This window comes from Hoplias malabaricus, chromosome 3 (assembly GCF_029633855.1).
Source record: "Hoplias malabaricus isolate fHopMal1 chromosome 3, fHopMal1.hap1, whole genome shotgun sequence".
Classification (NCBI taxonomy): domain Eukaryota; kingdom Metazoa; phylum Chordata; class Actinopteri; order Characiformes; family Erythrinidae; genus Hoplias; species Hoplias malabaricus.
In genome coordinates this window covers 49,346,154-49,373,010 of record NC_089802.1, presented here as the reverse complement: position 1 = coordinate 49,373,010, position 26,857 = coordinate 49,346,154, and the positions used below count along the sequence as shown (strand labels likewise).

Genomic DNA, 26,857 nt, shown 5'->3' with positions numbered 1-26,857 from the left:
AACCTACAGACAAAAAAACGTGGTGAAGCTACGGTTTATATACCTCGAGTTATAGCACCTCCACAAAGCTTGTGTGTACTCAGTACCCTTAGTGGAACCATGTATGTGTGAGATATCGAGGCCTCTTGATTCTTAAACAGAATTTTTTATAATAATATAATATTTTTAAACGAATATTAGTGCTGAAGCTTGGAACATAACACTTAAAGTAAAAAAAAAAAAAAATAATAATAATAATCAAAAAATAAAATCCTGTATAATAGCCCTTCAGTATAACTGTTCCACTGACACCGTATGTTTGTCAGAAATTAATTGATGTAGTAGAGTAAGATTAGTGGAAGTGTACTGTTATGTGGAAGTAGACTGCCTAGCTTTTCAAAATAGAGCTTTGCAGGGTCCCATGTTTTATACATTTTTTTCAGATATTTTAAGGAAGTACATAATCTCCAGCTTAAGGAAGGGCATAAGGTCACAGAGCCATTCTGAGGATGCAAGGGGGTGGGGTGATTTCCAATTAAGCAATATTCCTCTCACAAGAAGTGGGACAAAAGCAATAGCTTCTTTAATCCTCTTTCATGTTTTAATGGTTAGCATCATTAATTCATAAGTGTTGTAAGTGGAATTTACTTCTTGAATTTACAAGGCTTCATGTAGGTACAGTGTTATTTTGTAAACGTACATTAAATATCTATAAAGGCTTATTTCACCAAGAGTCAAAGAATGCTAGTTGTATAAATGCTTTATAGTCATGTAGGGTCATGTCATGGAAGGTTTATATAGCTGTTGCGTAGCAACATATTATTCATGACACGGTCCAGTACTGCATTCATAGTTACTAAATTAATAGTGCAAATTAATTCTTAAGTCTTACATTTTTTATTACAAACTGATATTTGTTGAGCAGCTTTGTATATTTGAACAGTGACATCTGTGCCTCACGTTTTTTTCCCCACTTTTAAATCTTGTGGGTGTGCTCACACACTTTCATGGTCATGTCCGTGTATCCGCTTTAACAGACCTTCATTCATTTATTATCAATCACTGCTGGCCCTTCTGTGCGCCTGATCCTGATTGGTGGACTGAATGGATTAGCGCTCTCCAGAGATCCAGCATTAACCAACTGACAAATGGTGTCTCAATGGGAGGTCACTTAACATACACACAAACACACACACAATATCTGTACACACACACACACACACACACACACACACTGACTCACTCACTCAGTCCTTTCTTTAACAGTCAGCAGTGGACACTGTAGAACATTCTTTGATAAATGGTCTGTTTTGGATTAGGAAGTAGGGATAATTTCCTTGACCAACCATTTCTCAACTAATTGGACAGCTTCTCTCGACGCACACGCAGATTGGTCAATTAAGAGCATCATGTGATTCAATTATGTGGTCGGCCGTCCTTGTTCTGAACGATCGTTTAACGTCTGTGGGTGAGCAAATCGCTTGGCTGAAATGATTAATTGAAATGAATGGCTGTGTTTTTCCAGCCAAAGCACTCAGAGCACAGTGAATACGGGGCTGTGTGTTTATTTTCTTTCTCTCTCGCTCTCTTTTTCTTCTTCCCCTCCCCTTCCCCTCCCTCCATCTTACCTTCCCCACTCCAACTGCACATCTGTCTTTTTCCTTCCCTGTCTCTACACCCTCTCTTCTTTCTCTTACCTTACGTTTATTCCTCCTTTAGTTTCTCTCCTACTTTCTCTTTTCTTTATGACCCTATGTAGGTAGCCTTCAAATAAAAGTTAATGCTACTGTAAATCATTGATCATAAGGCTATATGACAGCCACATAGGCATTTATATCTACAAAGACTTATTCCAACAAGCATCGGCTGTTATAGCACCTTCTAGGGTGAAATTGACACTATTTCTCACTCTTTATCTCTCTCTCCTATAACTTTTTTCTCTATCACTGTTTCTTGCTCTCACTCACCCTCTGTCTCCTCTCGGTCTCTTTCTCACTCATCTTTATTTCAGTATTTCTCTCTCTTTCTCTCTCTCTCTCTCTCTCTCTCTCTGGGAAATCCTACTCTATTTGATCATTCTCTCTCTTGTCATCACTCTCTCTTCCTCTCTGTGTCAGTCTAAACCCTGGGTGTCTTACTGAAAGCTCATCTTTGTGTGAGGATGAAAGAACAGCTTCACAAAAAGGTTGACTTTAAAAAAAAAAGGGAGGGAAGGGGGGAGACAGACGATGAAAGACAAGGACAGTCATTTGCTGGCCATAGAAAGAGGGAAAGGACAGTTGAAGCTCTGTTGTTAGTTCTGTCCTCTGTATCTCTTTTTTTTTGGTGTATTTGCTCTTTTTTGCCTTTATTTAGGTCTGTGAACTCTGTGTGTGTGTGTGTATTTGCAGGTGCTTGTCGTGTGTGAATGGCTCCTTCCCATGTCACTGGTGTAAATACCGTCACATGTGCACGCAGAATGCAAACGATTGCTCTTTCCAGGAAGGCCGGGTCAACATGTCAGAGGTGAGTCACAAGTCACTTCCTCTCAACATCCTCTCCACTCTGCTCAGGTTATTTATTATGATTATACATTAACACTTTAAATCCTAAACCTACTATTGTTATTAATCTAACTATGTAATAGTAATATTAATTATGGATCAAACAGGAAATATAGTTGTTAGTAAGTAATGTTTATATATAAAACTACTGCATAATATGTAAAGTCTATACTTACAAGGGTGAGGAAACAAACTGTTGGTCCATATACAAGCCTGTATTAAGAAATATAATGTAGGAAGATTGCCCATTTATATTCTTTCTTTAAATCTTTACAATGGCAGAAGTGTAGCTTAACCCAGTGCCTACAAAAAAAAAACCACTAAAACCAAGGGGGTTCAGCAATAAGGAAAAGAAGTGCCAGGATGTTGGGCAACAGCACTGCAAAATGATCACAAAATAGCACAACACGCTACACTAAATGTCTCTACATGTTTAGACCAGCAACAGCAGAATAGAGTCTCTTCCTTTAAGACAACAGAGCTCACAGCATTAACATAAAATTGAAAAGTTTAAATGTTCATCAGTGAACATCTCCACGATTTCAACAACAGAAATACTACAGCAGTCCAAAAAAAAATGTCACTCTTTGAACAGTTCCTATTACTTGACCACTCAACAGTCACAATACACAACAGTCTCAAATGGCTCCCTACTGCAACTGTACTGAATTAAATAGGTCACAAAAGCATGTGATGTTACATCAAAATAATGCAGGACGCGGTGCCAGTAGCTAAATTCCAAATGGACACCTTGGATGTCGAATGCACTGTGTGTATGTTGAAGCCATGGTTTCTTGATCTAAGTAGTGCACTGGATAAGGAGTGGGAGGCTGTCTGAGATGCAGCCATGCTCTTCAGCTGCAGTATGTGTGAGAACGTGCTGGTGTGTTTGTTGAGCATGATCACATTTATATGAGTTTAAATGTCTCCCTAATTTTATTGTAGCGTGCTACATAGGTCACCACAGCTAGAGTGCAGTTTGGTTGATGGAATTACAATTCCTTGATCTAAGCGTCGTAGAACTGAGGGAGCAGAAAGCCATTTGAGATGCAGCCATGGTGTTCAGCTGCAGTGTGTGAGAATGAGAAACTGCTGGGGTGTTTGTTCACTAAAGTAAAATTGCTGCAGTGTAATAGACACTGCACTGCACCTTGCTGATATACTGTAAACATGCGCCAGTTCAGGCAAATATGTTTATTGTTCTCCAGTCCATATAGACACGGGTGTATTATACTGATATATTGTAAACACACACTGTCGTGTGCTAATGTACATGCTGTTTTACGATATATGTATGTGTTTATGTTTGTAGGTGTGTGTGGGGGGCTGTGGTGTGTGTTTCTGTCGCTCTGTGCTCTTTTTTTTTTTCAGTCTTGGCAGAAACAATTCCCTTATCTCCTCGGCTTAGCATGAGGCCTCTGATTGGTTGTTTGTGTATGCATAGCTGCATTTTAATTGGTCAGAGGGGATAAAACCTCTTTCCAATTACGCCTGGCCTTTGCTTCTCATGCTGCTGTCTGTTGCCCAGGCTGCAGGAGAGAGCAGGCTCATATTCACACACATACACATGCGCAAACACACACACACGCATAAACACACACACGAAATCAGGTTTGTGTCCAGGGAAGAGGATGCTCCTTTGAATCACATCTGAGTACTGAGACCTCGCATGTCAACTCATTTAGATCATCCACTAGCCACACAGTCCCAAAGTTAATCCATCACTCAGACACACACACACACACACACACACACACACACACACACACATGTACATGCTCATTTATTGTCCACACTCCCCTACTGCGGTTCCCATTTGTTCTGGTTCATGTGGTGACTGGCTGAAGCAGACCCCCACCGGCTGTAGTTATCTTAGCCTTTTATAATCCACTACTGACATGTGTTAGTACTTCTGAGGAGTGTGTGTGTGTGTTTGTTGAAAATACCAAGCTCTAAGTCACTCTTGGTTGTGAACAAATGAACTCAAGTCATTGATTGTGAATGCTTAAAGATAGACTAGCTAAAACATCCCTCATTTCCTCTCTTTTTTTCCTCTCTCTCTTTTTCTCATTCTCTCTTTCTTCCCTGCTCTCTCACTGGGTCTTCTAAAAGGCTCCCCTCTTTCTCTCCCCCACCCTCCTTCCCCTTCTCCATGCCTTTATTTATGTTCTGTCCACGTTTCTTCAATTTTTCTTCCCGCTCTTCTGCTTTACGTGACAACTCTCAAGCTCCCTATCAACAAAAGCTTTGGCGGCTGAGCTATCGGTCCATCTGGAATTGGTTCAGGTGGCAGGGCCGCTTCCCGGCCAGACGCACTGAAAAACACACAGCGGGGAAGAGCCATCGCCACCATTCAGACACCAGCGGAAAGACGGAGAAAAGCCTCAGCCCAATGCAATAACTGACATTTACAAATGAAATCCTCATAAATCAGAGCGAGAGAGTGAGCGAGAGCAATAGAATTAGTGCTGTCCCTCGTTTTTCACTATGACTCTGCCTAGAGAAACAACTTACCTACTGCAGATTACGGAAAGTCCTAAGGAGGTCGCAGCCAAAACAAATGTAGCGCACACACACACACGCAAAGCGAAACTTCAGTGTGGCTGTGGGAAAGTAACTTGTGTTTATAGGCTCTGTCCTATCTGTTCACACAAAGGATTGAATATTTCACTACTTGTTAATTTATAGATGAAAGGAGAGAAGTTGTTCATAAAGAATGTGTTAAAGAGGGCTTTCCTGTTTTGGCTTATTTTCAAGTTTCTACATAATCAGTTGTTGAATTCTAAACAGTCATTCAGAAAGCTTTGACGAGAAACAGTTAATTGTATAGAAAGTCCTCAGGCCTGATTTCCCTGCAGTGGTGGTGACAGGAAGCAGTTGTGATGTCTACAATGTTAATCCAGTCATTGACCCTACAGGTCCATTCTGAGTTTTTCTATGGAAATATATATTTATTTTTTCGATTATATTGCCTTGCACCACCCAGTCCATACCTCTGCTTGGCACCCTGCATAGCTTTGAGCCAAATCTTGAGTTCAGAATGATCATAAAACTGTGTAACTGAGATGCGTCTGTAACCGTCTGATGTAATGATTTCAGTAAGGCATCAAACTCTTAAGACGTCTGGTTCCTATCACAACTGTGTGAATAATTCTGAATCTACCTTCCTTTAAAATGGCACATATTCCATGGGACTACTCTAAATGACTTTGAAAAGTGTTCTAAAACATTTGAACCTGCAGAAAGTTAGATATAATCTGTGCAATTCTACTGTAAACTCTGACAGTCTTTGTACGATAAAGGAACTACATTTTTTGATTAAAGGGACTTGCAATGTTCTAGAGAGAGCAAAAGCCAGGAAAACAGAGCGACAGGGTGTGGGTGTGCAAAGTGTGTGTCTCTTTCTCCCTCCAAGTGAAAGATTCGTGTTGAATGGTGTGTGTATGTGTGTGTAGAGGTGTGAATTCTTTGCTCGGTGACCTCTTTGGCTCGTCGTGTTTACACTGGCATTTACCCAGACTCTTACACCAACCTCCCCCTACACCAACCACCACAGCTGTGTGTGGGGGGAGGACAGAGGGGGGGGGGGGGGGTGAAGGGATGAGGAGAGGGAGGATACCCCCTGTGGAGATGTGTGGTGCGTGCGTGCGTGTGCGTGTGTGTGTGTGTTGTGGGTCTTATCTGTGAGAAGCAGAACCTGCACTGAAGGGCCAGAGGGTGAGCAGACGAGAAGAAGAGAGGGATGGGCGAGGGAGGTATGGATGGCATATATCAGTCTCCTCACACTGGCTGGATCTCTGAAGAGTTAGACTCTTCTTTCTCACTCACCTTTCCTTCTGCCTTTCTCCCTTTCTTTCTATTGCTTTCTGGAACAAAATCTGGTATTTGCCAGATTCAGGATCTGTAAGGGCTTTGGCTGTTGAATAATATCACTGTTAACCTCACAGTGTGCTGTATTGCATACCTGTTTCATAATGTGAAAAATTATTATGCTTGTTTTAATAACTTTTTAAAATGTATTTCTAAAAATATATTTTTGATGTAAAGCACATGGCCCTGGCTTGTAACTCATTCAGTTGGTATTTTTTCTCCTGGGGTCCCCCTACAGGGTGTAATTCATTTCACAGCAATTTCCTGAAATCAAGGGGGAGGGAGGGAGTGGTTTCCTAGCCTCTTCCAAATGTTACGTAGTGCAATTCCTGTAGTCCTGAGCCCAGAGTAGCAACAACAGAGGCTCTGTTCTGCCCATTACAGACCAGTGAAGCATGACAGTGATTTTGAAGCTGTAATCATAAGATAAAAATGCTACCTAGTGTTCCTTAACTGCTCCACAGAGGGGCCACTATTCAGTGCTTCACATCAAAACGTTGTCATACTTCTGTATTGATATAGTGACGTCAGTTGTAGAGGAATTTATAGGCGAGTCGGGGAAATGAGACACTGTCATACAGTCTGTTTATGTTCTTTATTATACCCCTGAAAGGACCCGGTGGACAAGTGGCAGTGTTTGGGCTTGGTGTGTGGCGAGAGCCGAAGGAACTTGATACACCCTATGAGGAGGATGAATACCCCATTGCCACACACCAGCCAAGCACAAATACACAACAACACAACAAACAACACACACACACACCTCCCCCAGCTTGAACAGTCCCAGAACACAGATCTAATCCCTAAAATAACCCCATACTGTTCATAGGGGTGCCACTAGGCATGCTGGGAACTCCCTCTTTGAGCCCATGCCTCTCCCAAAATGCTAATTAGACAACTTACTGATCATAGCCTGCTGATTAGTTTATTATGACACAGTTTATCATCCCTCCCCTATTCTGTCCAGCTATAGAAAGGTCCTACCAAAGGGCTTAAGTTACGTAAGTTAGCTTATCAGAAATGATTCTGCTGGTGGGTCATTCATGGGAGTGCTGGTAGATGTGTATCTGTGAGCAGTCTTGATGATTAGAGAATAAGAACGATGAAGAGTGTGAAAACATGTGGAAAACTAATCAGCCAGTATGAGTGGTCTGACCATTATTTTCTATGTATTCTTAAACATTAATGTATATTGTACACATCTCCATTGATTTGTCAATTCCTGACATTTAACGTAATAATATAGGGGCACTTAATCACAGACGGAGGATATAGGACAAGTCCATATTTAAGATGAGTTTGTCTCTTCTCTGCTTTTTCTGCTCCTGCTGCTAGATTTCTTACGCTCAAGCCTCCTCTCATTTGTAACCATTATATCTAAGCCTGCTTTAACAATAGAGCCCACACTGATTTCCCCTTCGGATTCGTCTTATTGTGGCAAATTAAGCAATTGATCAAAAAGGCATCTTCTGTCTGAAGCGCGTGCGTGCACACACACTTTTTTCTTTTTCTCTCTCTCTCTTTCACCCTTGCTCTCTTTCTTACCCCCCCCCCCCCTTTATCCCACCCTCCCCTTGTTCTCTCCGTCTTTAGGGCTGAAACTTGAGTTGCTTTAATTTGCCAGGGAAAAGATGTAAAAGGGAGAAAGAACTGAGATAAGGGAGAATGGGGCGAAAGAGTGAGAGCGCGGACTTGCCTGGTTGTCATGGAGATGCAGCGCTTCAGCCCTGTCTCCAACAGTCCCGGGGGAATCCCCCATAATTCTGTGCTTTTCGAGCGCCCAGAAGTACGGAGGAGGAGAGGCCAGTCACCCTCCCACTAATGGAGTCCAGATGTGCGTATGGGGGAGAAGGGAGGGGAAAAAAACAAAAAAAAAGAAGAAAAGTCATCCTGGCAATAACAAGTGGGAGATTACATTATGGGAGTGACGCCATTTATTTTCCAAATGTTCTGGAAGAGAGGTGGACTGCACCAATGGTGTAGGGTGGGGGAGAGGGCGAAGTGACGAGTGCAGGAGAAGGAGAGAAGAAAGAGTGTGATGGTTAAGAAACTGCTCTGCTCGGAGCCAGCTGGAGCGTGACCACTCTAACAAGCGCGAGAGAGCAGGCAGAGCTGGAGAGAGAATGAGAGAGAAAAGGGAGGCGATGGGCAGTGTAGCTGCAGTGCTTTGGCCAGTTGGCTCGTATGCTGACCGCGATGGCTCGCTGGACACACAGCACGTGAGATCTCGCAAAACACTAACTACTTTCTAGAATGTTTCAAATCGTGCCACCACATGCTTAATAGACCCCTGGGTTCTGTTGTTGGTTTAAAAGTGTGAGTGCAGTCCTCAGGTACCAGAGAGGTGTCAAAAAATGTCTCTTTCCATTGGCCAGCTGGACCGACCTATGCTTACACTTTCATCATTCCGTTATATGCCTCTGATAATGTGTGCACAGATTTACCCAGATGGGATATGATGTAAACGCGGGATATCAGGTTTTGCAAATCCTGCCTCGATCGACACAATGGACTTCAATGTTCTGTTCCAGAGCTAATAATCCCAGACAGTGACATTAGTCCTGAGGTGCCTCATGGGTTTATAATCTGCCCATTTCCGTTTGCTTTTGTTCTCTATAATATGTCTTGATGGCATGTTAAATGTCTGAAATCTGGTGGCAATCCAGGACACTTGAGTTGAATAACATGTCACCTAGAATGTTCCAAATTAATGTTCGCAACAAGTACTAGTAATTTTATTGTGAAGACAAATATGAAACTGTGGTTCACTGCAATCTTTTGGACCAAAATACCCCTGTTCTATATCTGACTATCTAAGAAAGTCAGTAAATAAGCCCTGTTGTGTCCCCTTGGTCCATTTCTGTTTGCCAGGAACCAAGAGGTGGTTCTGCAGTACACCCAAAAAAAACCAAAAAAACAAAAACTAAAAAGTCTTTCTAGAACATTCAAAATGCAATCATAACCAAAACTCACAACGAATTCCAAGGTTCACATCAAGGCATGGTTGTCTGAGAAATAAGTAAATAAAGCCCTGGGGTGCCACAAGGGTCTCTCGTGTGCACATTTCTGTTTGCTGGAAACTGGAAGGGTGGATACTACGTTTACTCTTTCAGCTCACTTTTAGATGCCTCTGGTGCAAAAAGACTGCACAAATACAGAATACGGAGCAGTCTGATGGCCCAGTTGTATCTGACTCAGACGCGGGCATTGGAGGATTTAGACCCAGAGCCGATCTGAACCCGTGCTGAGGAAGCAGCTGTTCTTCTGTGTCTTTTATTTTTAGCCACGTTGTTCATTCTGATCTCCTTTATATTCTCTAGCACACGTCCTTTCTCATCTTGCACTGCCACTCTCTGAGGAGAAACTCTCTCATCTGCCTACCTTCTTTCCTGAAAATATCCACACAGAGAGAGAGAGAGAGAAAACAGATGAGTAAGGAGTGGAGTAAAGACTTGTGGAGGAGGGAGAACAAGAAGGGGATGAGGAACATGTGGGAGGGTCAGGACAGCTGGATCAGAGAGAGACGCTGGCCAAAGAAAGGCTGAGATATGGTCACACCCCTGTAAGACAGGTTACATAACTTAGTGTCATCTTTTTTTACCCATAATTCCCTGTGCCTGCCTTGACTCTCTCAGCTAACTGAGCATCATCTGACTGATTTATTAATGTGCTCTCGGTAAGATGAAACACTTGCCTTATTGTAGTCTCTCCCACTATCCCTCTCCTTCCCTCCCTCTCCTTCCTTCTCCCACTGCCCCCTCCCACCCCCCGCTCTCTCTCTCCTCTCTCTCTGTCTAAATCACACCTCTCTCTTTTTTTTTTATCAAATCAGTTCATTCTAATCTCTCCCTTGCTCTTGTCTTGCCCTTGTTTTCTTTTCATAGCATTGTTTTTTTTTCTCTTTCCAGTGTGTATTTATTCATTGTTCCCCAACTCTTTCTTTCTTTTTGTCATCTTTCTCTCTGTCCATTTTCACCCATGTGTGCTCTCTCTCTCTCTCTCTCTCTTTCTCTCTCTCTCTCTCTCTCTCTCTGAGATGTAATATTCATTGCTGGGATGCATTAGGCAGCTGGAAGTGAAGATCTAATCCACTTTGAATAATTAAACCAGAGGATGGGAGACTGTCAGACATCCTGCCAACCCGGAGAGATAGAGAAAGAGAGAGAGGGGGGCTATGGTGTGGCTCCAGCTGAAGTACTATGTCAGTGTAATTGCCCTGAGTCTCTCCCGACCTCTTTCTCACTTGTTCAATCGTGGTGTCCCGCTCTCCCCCGCGTCATCGTTCTATTATTATTAGTCACGCTATAATTTCACATTCGTCCCTCTGTGGTATACATGTTGTCTTAAGCTGGTGATGTTCCTATAAGTCTAGTCTAAGCCAGGTCATTTATTTTCAGCCTGACAGAGGAGTGTTTCTCTCTAAATTATTCATTTACAGATTGCATAATGAGCCTTTAACATTTAAATGATGTTATTAGATTAGTCGAGTCATAATGACTCAAGACGGATCAGAGAATAATAAAAGTACATCTGATTTGCTTCATTAAGCTTATTCAGACATATCAGTTTTAATCTCTGCTTAATCACATGAGACTTTGAGCTGTGAATATTGTAGTTAGAAAAAGTGGGTTATTATTGTTTTATGAGAAAATGTGTGTGTCATGCACAAGGTGCCTGTGTAACCCCTGCAGTTCACTGTTTGAACAGTCAAGTGAAGGTTGAGTTTAGAAATAACAGAAGCCTACTGAAGATAACCAGATCGATATGTGTCAATTTTATGATGCTGATATTTCTTTTAGGTCCAAAAACACATGTTGGTAGGTGGATTGGCGAGTCAAAAGTGTCCGTAGGTGTGAGTGAATGTGTGAGTGTGTATTGCCCTGTGAAGGACTGGCGCCCCCTCCAGGGTGTATTCCCGCCTTGCACCCAATGATTCCAGGTAGGCTCTGGACTTACCATGACCCTGAACTGGATAAGAGGTTACAGATAATGGATGGATGATATTTCTTTTACTTCAGAAGTTCTTTTGCTGCATTTGACACTTAAAACTTTTCATTAAGGCCTTATTTTTTTTTTTATAATGTGTACATTTTCAGTGCTTGGTTTGAATATCTGTTCAAGTACACTACTCAGGTAGTGTGTGTGATGGATAGAAGTTACGTCATACATCAACCACAGTCTTCTGAGTAGAAGGTGCAGCTGCTTTACCTGCTACAGCAAGCCCACATTACTCCGTAGAACTGATATTACCTGATTTGAGACACAGTAACCAAGAAATATGATAAAAGATGCCTGTATTTTACAGCTCTAATGCTGTGAAGTTTCAGTGTAATTTCAGGAACTGCATGAGCATCACCCTGTGCCTGATCATTTTAAAAACATAAGGGTTTAGAAACTAAGTAAATACAAGCGAGTGGTTATTAAACAGCATTAATACAATACCATCAGTGGTGTTTCAACCAGTGATTTCCAAATGATATGGGCAGCACATAGCTGGCTGTGCTAACCAGCAGCCTCTAATCTGCCATTATTATTAAATTGCAATTTTTATTTATTTATTAATTGTTACACTTATATAGTGCCTTTCTAGGTACCCAAGGACACTTCACAGTCAACACTGCTCAGAAATCCTTTCCATTCAACGCTCAGTCCACACACACTGGCAACAGATATTGTAAAGGAGTGTTATGGTTTTCTTAATGAATATGCCATGAATACTTAAAGTGCATTGTTATTAATAGCCCCACCATATAAAGTCTCAGTTGTAAGATTTGTTCTCATATTAACTGGATTTTTTCTTAGATGATAGGCTTATAGTTTCTTTCATAGCATAGACGTATAGGTTGCCTGTATAGAAAAGGACACACTCATTTTTGCATGAATACCATTAATATTCTTCAGCAAATGTGCAACCTTGTGCCCTGCTTTGATCTAATATCAATTCTGAGCTGGTCGCTGTTAGTGTTATTAGCTGTAGCTGTGACTTGTAAGGGTTAAGTGACATTTCCAGGTTCTACATGAGATGGCTGTTCTGCTATTGGCCTGTTCACTCATCCGTACCTGGCCCAGTCAATAAAGGACGATGTGGGATTAATTGTAGCAGAAGATTTGACATCCTTGAAATGTCAGTAATGACTGATTACTGCTTCTGTGAGGAAGGGAATGTGTGTGAGGTAGAGAAAGAGTTTGCCTGTGTGTCTACTCGTGCAGTCTTTTACACTGTACCTTAAGTTGGCTGCCTGTCAGGTTATTTCCATCTTACACATGCTCTTCTCACGCTTACTCGTTTCCTCAATTTCTTTCTATCCATCAAAGTATCTCCCTTTTTTCCCTCTTCCGCACACGCAATCTCTCCCTAGCTCAGAGCACCTTGTTGCCTAATGAGCTTACCTAAGCTATTCCACCAAATGGAATATGCCAGAAATAACATGAAAAGGAATGAAGGGGGTTGGGGGCTGGGGGAGAGTGAGGGGTTTATTAATTTATTTATTTCTCCACATCCACTCTTCCTCCATTACTGCTGGTTGGGCTGACAGCTAACTGAGGCACCAGCTCCGAAGTGAATCGGCATGTCTTGGAGGATATGGCAGATTCGTTCGGCGCTCAGTGAAGCACGCCCACACCACCATTTTCTTACTTTCTAAATATTCCCTCATTCTCCCAGCTTTGGTTGATTAGGCAGGATAAACAGATTCATTTCTTTCACACAGGCTTAAGGCCATGGTTCAGCCAAGAATCTAATTTTCACAGTTTCCCCCCTTTACTCTAGATATACTCGACCGGCTAAGACATGTTTGATGTTTAAGGTTTGCTTCTTTAGTTTTGGACCGGAGCTAATATGGATGCACCAAGCACGATTGTTCAGATTCCAATTTATTTATAGCAAAACTGGTTGTGGGCTGTGTTTTTTTTTTTTTTTTTTAAATAACTTAACCTAATTTTAAAAAATCATGTGGTCTAAATGAACACATGGTACATGCTATTACAATATTTTATTTTAGCCATGGTCTCAATATAAATTATATTACATGCCCCCAAACTAGCTTCTTTAAGTTTTTAAATCAAAACTCGATCACCTTTTCAAATAACGTGAATCAAACTGGCATTTGGCTACTTATCACAATGAGTCATGCTTAATTATGCGATGACATTTTGGCTTAGGGTCTAGCAGCAGAATTTATATACAGTGCCAGTGCTGTTACCTGTCTTACATTAATGTCATCTTAAAATTGCTACATGGACTGCCAAAATAAAAATAATGAATTGCCTTATTGCACTGCCTGTTTCAAACTTGTCCAAATATGAGTATCTGTATTTAGTATTAATAGGTAATAAAAAATAGAGGCTGATTGTATGTAGTTAACAGTAGAATTGATCAATATGGTAAATATTTAACATTACAATACGTAATATGACCAATATTTCATTTTTCTAAACTATACAAAAGAGGACTTGCACATGTTTTTGACACTATGACAATTACAATGTAACAATGTAAACAAAAGCTTTAGCCATGTGACAAGCTTTTTCGTTTCTGTGTTTCTGAGTTACTGTAAGTCCTGCAGTGTCAGAAAGCACATACACAAGTCTCTTTGAGATCAAGGTTTCAAGGCCGTTGTGTGATGATTTATTAAACACGTCTTGGCTGATCCACTACATATGGGTACAAAATTGTATAAATTAGATTTTTCACAGAACTATGCCTTTAAACTCTGTCTCGTCTAAAACATTCTCCTCCTCCAGCCCTCTGGCTTTATCTCTGTCAGGCTCTGTGTTAGCTGCGGCACTGGTGGTGGTCGTTTGCGAGACTCTGGCCTCTTTGATAGTCATGGGCTTTGATTTGTGTTTGCTGCTTTTTTGCCCTCTCGCCCTCTCAGTCTTATCGGAGAGCTCCACGACGCTGCTGACATTAATTATGGATTAATCTGCTCTCTCTCTGAGCCTACACTGGCCAGGCAACTCATTACCAGTGGGCTTTTTTTGAAAACCTTCCTTTTTAGTTGTCTGTTTCACTTATTAATTGTCTTATACTTGCATGTTTACTTGTATGCCTTCTGCCAGAATTCAGTCATATTTTTACGGTTTTGGGTTTTTTTTTTTTGTTTGTTTTTTGTTATAATTGCCTGTTTTTTTTTTTTTGTGGGGGGTTTGGCACCAGCTACCACTAAGTAGTCCACATCAAAAACACCTGACTTTTTGATGGGCTGAGTGTTTGCTGCCAGAACACACAGCTTTCTACATGACTTTGGGCTGACTCTGGCCTAAAGCTCATATGACATGCAGAGCTCAGATGTTTCCGTCTGCTTTCTGATCTAAAGTCATTCCAACTTTTACACCGCAGCACAGGGCACGACTGCTGACCGGCCAGTGATGTGGTTAACCTTGGAGCCTGGAGGAAGAAGGAGCGTTTGCCCCCACCCTCCACCCCCCAAAACCACACACACAAACCAGCTGGTTAGACACAAAAAAATGCCCCCAGTTCGAACATGAAATGGAAGTGCTGAACAGAGCTCTCAGAAAAATGACCTTGTGGAAGATGAAAGGAGTTCCTCTGGTTTGAGGTATGGTTGCAGGCCAGTCTGCAGGCTGTTCTACTAATGGGAGCTATACTCTATTTAGACACCTGTCGCAATCCAACCAGGGCTTCTTTTTCTTTCTTTCACCCAGCTCATGGTTTGGACTGATCGTCTGCACTTTTTGAAAATGATACTGCCTCATTATAGCCTGATTTGTAAAGCCTTTATGACTAAGAATTTTCCTTGTCAGAGAGACAAAAGTCAGTGTCTGCTTTATAGTCGGTACTGTGGTTATATACAGGACATAGAGGATTGAACTTTGTGTTACACTCAGACCCATAATGCAGCAATAAACATTAAATGAAAACTAATACCAACTAATTGAACAAAAAAACATGTTTAAAAAAATATATATATAGAACCCTGATGTTGACATAAAAACAATAAAGTGACAAGCACCTAACAGATTAAAGTCTGTAGTTTTGGCTAGTGCTGTTATTATAAAGAGTAGTGCAAGCTGGATTATCTTATAGACTGCTCAAACTGATGTGTGCGTAACCAGTTCTAGATGATGGCTAAGTCCAATATGGATGGGGGAGTGTCAGGATTCTGAATTTGTGTATAATAAATGGGAAGCCAGAGCAGGGAGAGAGACAGCCTGGTGGATGGAGCTGCACCTCAGTCTGCTGGTTCTGGCCCAGTGACTCCTCCCTGATGGCAGTAGGCTGAAGAAGCTGTTTAGTGGGTGGGTAGGATCGCCTGCCATGCAGAGGGTTTTCTGAGTGAGGCGGGTGCTGTGTTTGTCTTGGATGGAGGGGAAAGAGGTGTGGACGATCTTCTCAGCTGCTCTCACAATGTGCTGGAGGGTCTTGCGCTAAGGCACGCTGCACACGGTGATGCAGCTGGTCAGGATACTCTCAATGGCACCGCTGTAGAAAGTACACATGACCAAATGTCAGCTAATCCAGTTTGTTTGTTTAAGATGGAAAGCTTGGCACGATTGGCTGACCTGCTGCATGACATCGATTCTCAGATCTTTTTTTATAGTTTTTTATTATTATTTCTTTTAACTTGATCAAGATGTTTTGCATCACTTTTTTTTTTGTTATACATTCTGGCTTTATCTCTAGGTACTTTTACATCACTCTGTCTTCCACTCTCTACCTGGTCCTAATGTGGAAAGAGTTTTGATCTAGTGGGTCAAAAATATAATAAACCAACAATATTTTGTTTAATTCTCAAGAACTGGATTTTTTGTTACTTGAACAATATGTTCACTAAAGTAGAATGTAATGTAAATGTATATAGAGGCTCACTGACTATATTCTGATGTTGCAAAAATACCAGTGTTTGAACAAATGAACATCTTAAAGAAATAAATACATACAAATATTCAGCTGACAGCACTGTCCTAAAAGAACTTCAGCAAATCTTTAAGGAGAGAGTCTTTCTCAACTGTCTTGTGTTACGAAAACTCTGTTCTGCAGACAGGAAGCTCTTTCCTGATAGTGCAGACATTAAGACTTGTCAGGCACTTAAGTTTTGTTTTATTAGTGTAGGTAGCAGTTCAGCTCATTACATTAGTTTTCATTTTGTCTCGGTTTGCTTTTTGTAATCCGCTATCTGCCATTACTCCCACTGTAAGCCAATCACCAAACACGCAGATGACTGCCTAAGCCAATGAGCAAACACACAGATGACAGAGTAAGCTGATCAACAAACAGGCAGATATTTGATGGTTTAAAGGAAACTGTTGTTGGGACATATCACAGATTAATGGTGAGGAATATACTGGACATGCTCGAGGAAAGGAAGGGTGTGTGAGTGTTTTGTGGAGGTGGTGGGCTGGGAGGGGGGCATGGTGCATTTCATTACAGCAGAGCTTTTTATTGCAGTGAGATGAGCCAAGTTTCCATCTCCTTCCTCACTTTATTAGTGTCCTCAAAGTATCTGTTGGCTGACTCTCCGTCTCTTTTTACACACACACACAGTGATGTTTATGGAACAGGACCATATCCACCCACACCTTATGAACAGTTTTGTGTTGTTCTCTGTGCTGGCCACATGCACAGTCACAGTGAATAGCCAACTCACAGCATCAGAACTGTAATGAAGTCACTTGGATACTGTGTTCAGCCTTCTACACCCTGTCCCTTCATCGCTACCAACACCATCCCCCCCAAAAAACACACACACACTGCACCAGAAAAATCTTTGGACAAGTTTCCTAACACAATACAGAAATATATTAAGGAAGGTCTCTATTGTATTAAAGCAATTGAGTCAGTAGTGGACCTCTACAGTATGATTAAGAACATTTTTAAGTTGCTCTGGTGAAGTGTTTATACTAAATACCATATATGTAAGGATGGCTAGAGCATGATTTCTACAGCATTCAGTCTGATTGATTTACTCATCAACACTAAACAAAGCTGAACAATTAAAAAACAAAACTGAACAACAACAATCCCCAAAAAACGACAAGGAGTTTTTGTACTGGAATTGAAAACAAATTGCCGTGAAGTGGGGCAGGTAGGTGGATCCTCTCCAGACGGCTTTGGACAGTGTCTCCAGCTCCACCCAGCTCTTACTGAGTCTACTCTCATGTGGCTCCAATCTGCAGTGTTAATCAGCACACAATGCGACTGCTTCATTTCAGCTTAATCCCACTGGGAGGAGGAGATGAGGGAGGGGGAGCGAGAAACAGAATAGCCCCCTACTTTTGCCCCTCAACAAAAATGCTGTTTCTAAGCACATGCACAAATCGGCGTATTTCAGTTGTTTTCGTTGTTTAAAAATAAACAGTGATAGGAAATTATGCTGAAGACCGTGAGCTTACATTAATGATTTCAGCAATGCCAGTGTTTCATAAAAATAAAGTTAAACAAGTTGCAGTGTGAGCATGTGGTCATTTAAATACGGAATGGGTGCACTGTGTTCTGAGCTGAGAGAAAAGATTATACAGCTATAAAATAAGACATAATTAAAAAGATATAAAAATAGTTCAGTGAAAACTATTACAGACGCATGAAAATCGAATAATTGTAAACTATCATTAAAAGGCAGCGTAGGCTGTAGTACCATGATAAGTGTTCGTATTGCTCTTTTCCTAAATTTGAACTCACCTACATGAACTGGACCTCGGTTTCTTCAATGCATCTAAGTATGAAAAATGGTTATTAATGGTAGCGCAATCATCAGGCTGAACACTCTACACCACGTAAGACAATCTTAGCATGCAGATGGGCTCAGCTTTTTGGAAACTGGGTCTTGGGTGGTATCTTGCCTTGTATGTTGGAATATTCATAGTTTGTTTTAGGTTTCCTCCTTTAAGGGAACAATAAACATGTCAAAACCAGTCACTACACATCATTGTGTGACAATAGACTGTCACTTGGGTGGGACACGTCACATCACTGTGGTATGTGCTCAGTATTTTGAGGTAGGGAACAATTGTGCAGTTGCATTTCTGTTTTGTAAGTTGCCTTTACTCTGTAAACCCTGTGCTTCACTTGGGGAAGTGAAGATAGTCAGCTTTTAAGGTACATTTATACATGTATAAACTTGGGATTGGACTTGATTGTAGTGGTAGGCAGTCAATTGTGTGAACCTATGAGTAATGTCTGTGTCTCTCTCTCTCTATCTCTCAGGATTGTCCTCAGATTCTTCCCTCCACTCAGATCTATATCCCAGTTGGAGTGACCAAGCCCATCACTCTGGCTGCTCGCAACCTTCCACAGCCTCAGTCAGGCCAGAGGAACTACGAGTGTATCTTCCACATCCAGGGGGAAACCTACAGCGTGACAGCACTGCGTTTCAACAGCTCTAGCATCCAGTGCCAGAAAACCGTTGTGAGTACACACGTACAGACACACACACACACACACTCTCTCTCTCACACACACACACACACACACACTCTCAAACTCTTGACACATCATCCATCATACTCTGTACTAGAGGGAGGCAGTGATGTTCTTTCCTACCGTACAATGTGTTCCCCTTCTTCCTTCACATTTTCATGCTCAGTGAAGCACAGCCACACACATATTATAGATATATATATATATATATATATAAACACATACACACATTCACATGCTTCCTTCTACGCCTACCCACAAACAACATGCTGCAAGCGTCTGTGGCTGCATGTATGCAGTGATGTATGTGTGTATGCATGTGTTGTGTGAAGCCAAGAGTATATGGATGGTCATTGTGTATCAGTAGTGTAAGGAGCATGCTAATCCACAGTTAAGCCCCTGTCTTACGAGACTCTGTTGGTGTAAAAGAGAAAAAGGAAGGTAGATTATAAAATGTATTTGTGTAATAATAGGATATATATTCAAACAAACGTCGTACACATCCAAAAGTAATGCTTAGCCAAATCCAACCTAGTTTTAGCAGTAACTGCACTAGCCTCTACACTTGGAAGCATTGCTCAGATACTCAGGTCAGAGTGTTGGATGTTGGATGATTAGATTGGAATCACAAACACTACTATAACTCATCTCAAAGAAAATTCATAGAGCTACCTCACAATCCAGTGTCACTGTTCCACAGTGCAGTCCCCTCTAGTTTACATTTGACATTTGGCAGGAAGTGCTTGGGCCATTTCTCCAGAGCGTCCCATTCTATTAACAGTGCATTCATACAGATTCACTCTAATAGTTCCTTCTTAAGACAAGATGCACAGATGAAGATTTAAAGCAATGTTACATCGCTTTAAAGAGCCAATGTCTACCAAGAAAACATTCTCCACACACCACAGCAAGAGCGTGTGGTTTACACCCTGATGGCCAACAAGCGACCACTAAATTAACAACATCCATGCTTTCCCCCCCACTCTCCTCACTGCCTCCTGTGGCTTGTGGCATCTGCTTTGTGTCTGCTCTGACACCCTTCAGCCTTGTAATCATGAGTTAGCGTGAGGGGAGCAGCAAGGGTGCATGAGAAAGCCATGCTTATTTGGACTGCACTCAGCTGAGTGAGTACAGCTGGAAGCTCCAGACAGGACCAGAGAAAAGCACCCTGAGTGATTATGGGAATTGTAGTTCTATGTAGTGTTCTTTTTCAAAGCTTGTTAAAACAAGGAGAAAACACAAAAGAGTATGAGAAATGATTGAGTCAGTACAGCTGGTCACTAAAAACGGGAAATGAGGACCTTGCCCTTAGTGCTTATGGGAAATGAAGTGTTTTTTAAGAATATTGAGACAGAAAGAGAAAAGACTAATATGAATGCTTCCTCTTCACTGTCACCTTACACAGATAAAGGGGAGTGTGCACTGCATCACCTTTTTTCACTCTAATAGAAGATAGAAAGATGGAAATTGGCTGAGCGAGAACAAAAAGGATGAGTGGAAAGGAATTCTCCTGTCCACCTGGGCAGCTGGTTTGTGTGTGCGCTCACATTTGTGTGTGTGTGTCATGGGGAGGAGTAGAGGTCCCTGATGAGAACCAATTAGAAGAGACATGGAGAAAAATGATGATGAATTACAGAGAAGAGAGGGAGGGAGAGTTCTGGCAAAGAAAAAGGATGAGAGCAAGAGAGTTTTGAAGGAGGGAGGGTGAGGCCAGTGGAGCTCCTGAAAGGATGAAACTAAACCAGTGGATGAGAAAGAGGAGCCCCAGCTATAATGGACGTGAATGGAGAAGTGCAGGGTACTGAAAGCAGATATGGTTGCACTGGCCATCTGTTCATCAATAGGAACTGAAGGTTTTCAGGAGCTCATAATGGACAAATAGAGACGGAAGGAAAGAAGGCTAAGGGGGTGCTGTTGGAGCATCTCTAATGATTTCCCCCTGCTCTTCCCCACCCTCACTCTCTCGGTTCTGATTGCATCAGTATTTACTTGAAAACTTGCATGCATGCCAGTCGATGTATTTTTCTAGGCGCATATCGCTGTCTGTATTTGCTCTCAAGACTGCATGTACGTTTGTCTGCACCAGTGAGGCCTTATCTCAACCTCAACAGATCCTTTCACATTTCCAATTACAAGATTACTATTTCCTCCTACTCTGGGGCAAGGTTAACCCTTTGAAGTCAGAAGCGCATCTGGCAGAAAGGTGTCGTAATCTTGGCTGAGTGAAGTGGGAAAATTCTGTTGAAAATGCAGATTTGAAATTTTCCTTATTGAATGTAAAAGGGATTTGATTTGTATTTTCATGTAGGTTATACATGACCTATATGTTGGAATATTTTTTACCTTTTTTGTTTTTTTTTAAAAAAAGCAACACTAGGTTGTCTACCTTAAACCTATAGCTTCAACATCATTGAAATTCTTCATTGACCTGTGATATATAGAATAGAGCATCTGTCATTGCATTTGGCACTTTTCTGCTGCTTGGACCCTGCTCAACTCGGCACGGCTCTACTCTCTCTTTTTTTCCTTTATTACTTTGTTCACATTAGGTACCTGGAATCGGGTAATTTTTTAGTAGGAGTTCACTCTTGGTTCCAATCTGAGCCACTCAGGTAATAAACATTATACATGAACCTTGCATAGCGCTGATTGGCCAGAGGAACTTGTCAATTACGATGAAATGCAGACACCCTGTACAAACTATCACCCAATCAAACTATATAATGCATATAATGTGTTTGTAAAACCTCCTAAGGACAGTAGAGATCACTTTTGTCATTACCCAACACACAACAGCAGCTCATAAAACAATGCCATGTTTTTCTGAAGATGGACAAACGTCCTTTGGATTGGTAGCCAACAAAAAACTCGAGGGGGTCAAAGAAAACACTCTACTGATCTGTTTGAGCTGATGCACAGAACCATGTTCGGTCCCAAAAAACAAAAACAACACACGAATGAATACATGATGAATAAATAATACATAACATTGTTGTGGTTTCCAAAGCCTGCATTTCCTATTAGAGATGATGTTTTCAATGTCACCAGTTACATTTTGAAGGGGGGGGGCATTGTAGTGGAAAACGAACCAGGATCCAGGTCCCATAAAGCCAATACAGCTGAGTAGACTAGGTGCTTTGCAGTGAACTAGCGCCTTATTGACATTTGGTAAGCAGAACCCTCCCTTGCCCTTCTGTTGATTTCAAAACAGTACTGCAAACGTGAATTACTTTCTGTAACTATATGGGGAGCCCATGAGCAAAAATACCAAATATTACCTAGTGTTCCATTAAACATTATGAAAAGACAGAAATGCAGATGTCACTGTGTCAATAACTGTAAATATACCTCATAGATAAATGTATAACTATTGTATGACATCTGCTTACAGGTTTAGCAGCAGCGTTCCCCTTGATCATGTTACTGGTATCAGCACACATCAGCCAAAGTGGAATTATACTTTTGCAGGTTTTTGCATTGGAAAAAATGGCCAGTACCAACACTGGCTAATTTGAATCATGCATCTCTAACAATGACATCAACACTATTGTAAAGCAGCAACTCAAGGCTTCGAAGGGTTAACTGCCTCATTTATGAATTCCAGTACCATCTCTCAGTACCACACCATTCTATAGCTCTCTATAGCTTACAGGGCTGATATAGAACCATATTCATATAGATATGCAATTAACCAGGGCCAGGCTAGGTGTAGTGGATGCTCTAAACCGACGCATTAGTGGAAGGTCATGCCGTGCCCGAGTGAAAAATTGGTGCACATGTATAAAATGCATGCAAAGCAGTAAGGGTTGAGTTGAGTGTGTTTGTATGTGCTCAGCACACTCTCAGAATACCTTTACATACCTGCATGTGTGATCTCCACAGGAGAGCTAGGCTACTGCGCTAAGTGTATTTTTAGTTCTTCATGCAGGTCTTCTTTCAGAATGACTAATTATCAGAGTATGACCCTTGGAGAGAGAGAGAGAGAGAGTATTCCACTCTTTCATCCCTCCTCACTCTCACTCTCTGTCTCTTGTATTCAGTCTCTCTCTTGTACTCTCATTATCAGTCTCTCTCACTCTCCGTCTGTCTGTCTCTCAATCTTTTTCACTATCATCACTATCATCCCTTTTCTGTTCCATTTTCTCAGTTTCTCCTTCCAGTTCTGTCCTGTTTTTGTCCAAGGCACTTTCTCTTTTTCTGTTTCTCTCCCCCTCTCTGACTTTCTCTTGCTCCCTTTCTTTCTGTTTCTACCTGCTGCTCCATATGTCCTCCTAACTCCCTCCCCACTCTGCTCCTTCATGATCTATTGCTCTCTGAGAGAGAGAGAAAGAGAGGGATGACTCTAGAGTGCCCTCCTCTTCTCTCCAAGCTTCATTAATCCTTATCCTCCTTATTTATTTGCCTTTTCATGCTGTCACTGGCTTTTTTTAGGTGTGTGTGTGTGTGTGTGTGTGTGTGTGTGTGTGTGTGTGTGTGTGTGTGTGTGTGTGTGTGTGTGTGTGTGTGTGTGTGTGTGTGTGTGTGTGTGTGTGTGTGTGTGTGTGTGTGTGTGTGTGTGCATATACTTTTCCACTAACTTACTTCATGCAGTCTTATACATTTGCAGGCAGCAGAGGCTGATAACTTGAGAGAGGAGAGGATGTAGTCCTTGTTTATTATGCCCTGACTGGTGGATCGATAGTTATGAGCACTTAAATAAATCATTTCATGCGTGAACAAAGTTTACAGGCTGTCCGAGGCAGTCAGCAGCTGAGTAATTAGAGATAGCTGTGAATAAATGATCATGGTCTTCTGCACTCCATCAAGCTGGAGAATACTTATCTATAAGGTTATGAATGCGTTCAGAGGAATGGGCGATGTGAATGTTATCGGTATTCTGAAACATTATGGCGCGATAAGCATTTTGCTTACTCTATGGCATTAGTACTTAAGTGCATATTTAATTAAAACAGATTTAATTGTGTCCACAAGCACAGTCCTTTAAATTATTAAATTCAGCTATTTTAAGTTGGACCCACAGTTGCCATAAAAATTCATAGTGCTCACAGATCTTGTATAATCTCTGTAGAGAACTATTGACACCAAAATGTGATGCCTTAAGGCTTTTTTCAGCTCACATGGGCCTAGGTTCTACATTCTCAATGCCAGCCACTGAGAATTGGGCAGTTAAACAGTGGAACTACATTTCCTAGAGAGCTATAACACAATTCAATACCTTTTTAGGGGTGTTAGTGATACTGAACTAAATATCTAACAACAGTAGCTGACCATACTAGTGCTCTCTTGCATGGATGCAATCAAATCCTTGCAGAAATGTTCCAACATTAAGGTTTAAGCCTTGCCTGAAGAGTAGATACTATTAACTTCTCACACTTTTGCTGGTGCGTTATGTAACTACCATCACATTATACATTAAACAGGCAAAAAGTTGTGATGCTTTCTGCACAAGCACAACTGCTCATCAATTACCATAAATGTAATTATAAGAAATGTCCTATTTAGTAGTTAAGACCTTGGTCATCACACACAAAATCCTACTAGAATCCCCCTGTTGTGCCATGGTGATATGGGAAAAGAACAATCAATGAATAAAGGATGAATGCTGCCTCTAACTGGGTGTGAGACGGGCCATGTTTAAATTTTAATGAGAGCGAATGAGTGAAGGAGAGGAGTGAGATATGAGAAAGGGAGAAGTGTGTGAACACTAGGGTTGTAGCGAGTCTGGTAGAGGACAGTGTAAACCCCTCACACCCCTTTACTACATATTGTCACACCTGTGTGTGTGTGTTTGTTTGTGCTTTCATCTGTCTTGATAGCTTACCAAACTGTGCACGTTCTAATAAGAAAAAAATGTAAAAATTATATGTGTATTTTCTTAGACTCATGCAATCCTTAGCTTGTGCTGTGAATGGCAAAGCTCCCTGGTCTAGCTATGCTGTTAAATAAATGATATCTTATTAATAATTCACTAAAATAACAGGCAGAGTGGTGCAAACTGAGGACACGCCCCCAGAACCAAAGCGCTTACCGCTCTAAAGTCTGAACATGAACATTCCAACACACTGGTGAAGGCCAGCAGAGTTAGACCACAGTGAATGGTCTGGCTACACTTCTTGATGTGCTTTTAAGACTCAAGCAGCAGAAAGCATCTGCAAAGTGTTGCTTTGATCATAAGTGTATGATGTAATGGTGACTAATGTGTTTTATTTTGCAGTACAATTATGAGGGGAACGACATCAGTGATCTGCCAGTGGATCTTTCAGTGGTTTGGAATGGAAACTTCGTCATTGACAACCCATACAATATAAAAGGTAAAGCGATGACCTGTACAGTATAAAAAGGTGATTCGGCAAACTATGCAATATCTTAGCAACCTATATAAAGAGCAGCTCTGCATCCTATGTAATTTGAAAGGTAACTTCACAGTCCATACAAAACATAAGGTAATTTGACATGCTGTATGATTAAAAAAAATAAATAAATAGCTTGGTAGCCCAAAGAAAAAGAAAGGTGTGTCTATGAATGATGCTGTATAAAATGTAGTTTTGCAATCTATACAAACTAACAGGTAATTTGGTTAACCCATGTTGAATAAACAGTAACCTGGCAACCGATACAATATAAATAGTAACTTGGCATCCCAAACGCAAGGCTGAAACTGGCCACCGTTTTATCCCTGCTGCAGTGTTCATGCTGCAGATCCTTTTGTGAAAGCCATGAGCCGTATTGAGCAGTGCGTCTGAGTGTTGCTTTGTGTGTATCCTGTGTGTGCAGCTCACCTGTATAAGTGCTATGCTCTGAGGGAGAGCTGTGGAATGTGTCTGAAGGCTGACCCCCGCTTCGAGTGTGGCTGGTGTGTGCAGGACAAGAAGTGCTCACTCAGACAGGAGTGTGCTCCGCCTGAGCACACCTGGATGCATGCCACAGCTGGAAACAGCCGCTGCACACACCCCCGCATCACTAAGGTGAAAATGTATTTATTTAATTTTTAAAGCAAAGATTTAAAGGCATGCTCAAACTGTTGGAGAATAAATGTAAATCTGAACTACGGTAAAATCCACCGTTCATTTATTTCTTTCCCAGTCAGATGATATTGACATGAATTACAAACATCAGAATTTATGCAGAAAGTATTTAACAGAGAACTACAACAGCGATATATTTCCTCTCCTCTCTGAAATATTATGCAGAGAAATGAATAACCCACTGCAATAACCATAAGCCTAAGGTATAAGAGAGGTGCATGTGATTGGGTGAGGTGTTGTGGGTGTTGGCCTTGAGCCATCTGTAGCCGTTGGTAACAGTTGCCAGGTGATGGTTGCTTAGCTGGAATCTCAGACCATTTTTACTTTCTATTCTAACAGTGAATCTTCACACAGAGACACCAGCACCTCTCATACGTCGCTCTGTGGGGGTTGGGAGTGTGTGCACATATGTGATAGAGTGCACACAAGTTTATTTAAGCACACCTTAACGTGCCCAGACATTGCCTTTCATGTTCTGAATCTGACATGTGCTATGAGATGTTTTTGTAAAGCCATTATTCCCTTCATCTCCATCCTTCATACTTTCTCTTTGTGCATTAAGATTTACTTTCTTATCCTTTCTCCTTCTAATTGAATATTAGCTGTTGGAATATTTATTCACTGAAAAAATCCCTCAGTTCCTGCCAATTAAACTCCTCCTTTGTTCTGTGTGGAGCAGTGTGCGGTGCTGTTAGTCAATGGATTAACTGCTAATTTCATTAGGAGCAGACGAGAGGATGTACTGTAGAACAGTGGCTTTACCGAGAGCCCTCTGAGGAACGTTCTTTAGAAGACCCCTGCCATCTCCACTCTTCCTTTCCTCTACTTTCTCTTCTGGAAGGAGAACTCTTACTCTAGGAGAGTTTGTTGCTGGTGTCTTCTCTTCTTTTTCTCACCTCTTTTTGTTATAGTCTATTTACTTTCTTTTTTCATGCTCCTACATTCTCTCGTTCTTTCTACTGTGTTCTTTTAGCACCATATTTTCTTGTCTATCTCTTATCTCTCTTTTATTCCCCCCCTCATTCTTTCTCTTTACTGTCTTCTCCCCTCTCCTCACCTCT

General features: G+C 41.4%; 1 protein-coding gene across 1 annotated transcript in view; it reads left to right on the top strand.

Moving 5' to 3' along the window:
• Nucleotides 1-26,857, top strand: part of plxna1b (plexin A1b) — a 172,264-nt gene that overhangs the window by 106,735 nt on the left and 38,672 nt on the right. Inside the window, exons 9-12 of the mRNA XM_066662771.1 lie at nucleotides 2,370-2,484; nucleotides 18,559-18,759; nucleotides 24,986-25,082; nucleotides 25,546-25,736. Coding sequence (XP_066518868.1) covers nucleotides 2,370-2,484; nucleotides 18,559-18,759; nucleotides 24,986-25,082; nucleotides 25,546-25,736 — 604 coding nt within the window. The remainder of the gene's footprint in view (nucleotides 1-2,369; nucleotides 2,485-18,558; nucleotides 18,760-24,985; nucleotides 25,083-25,545; nucleotides 25,737-26,857) is intronic.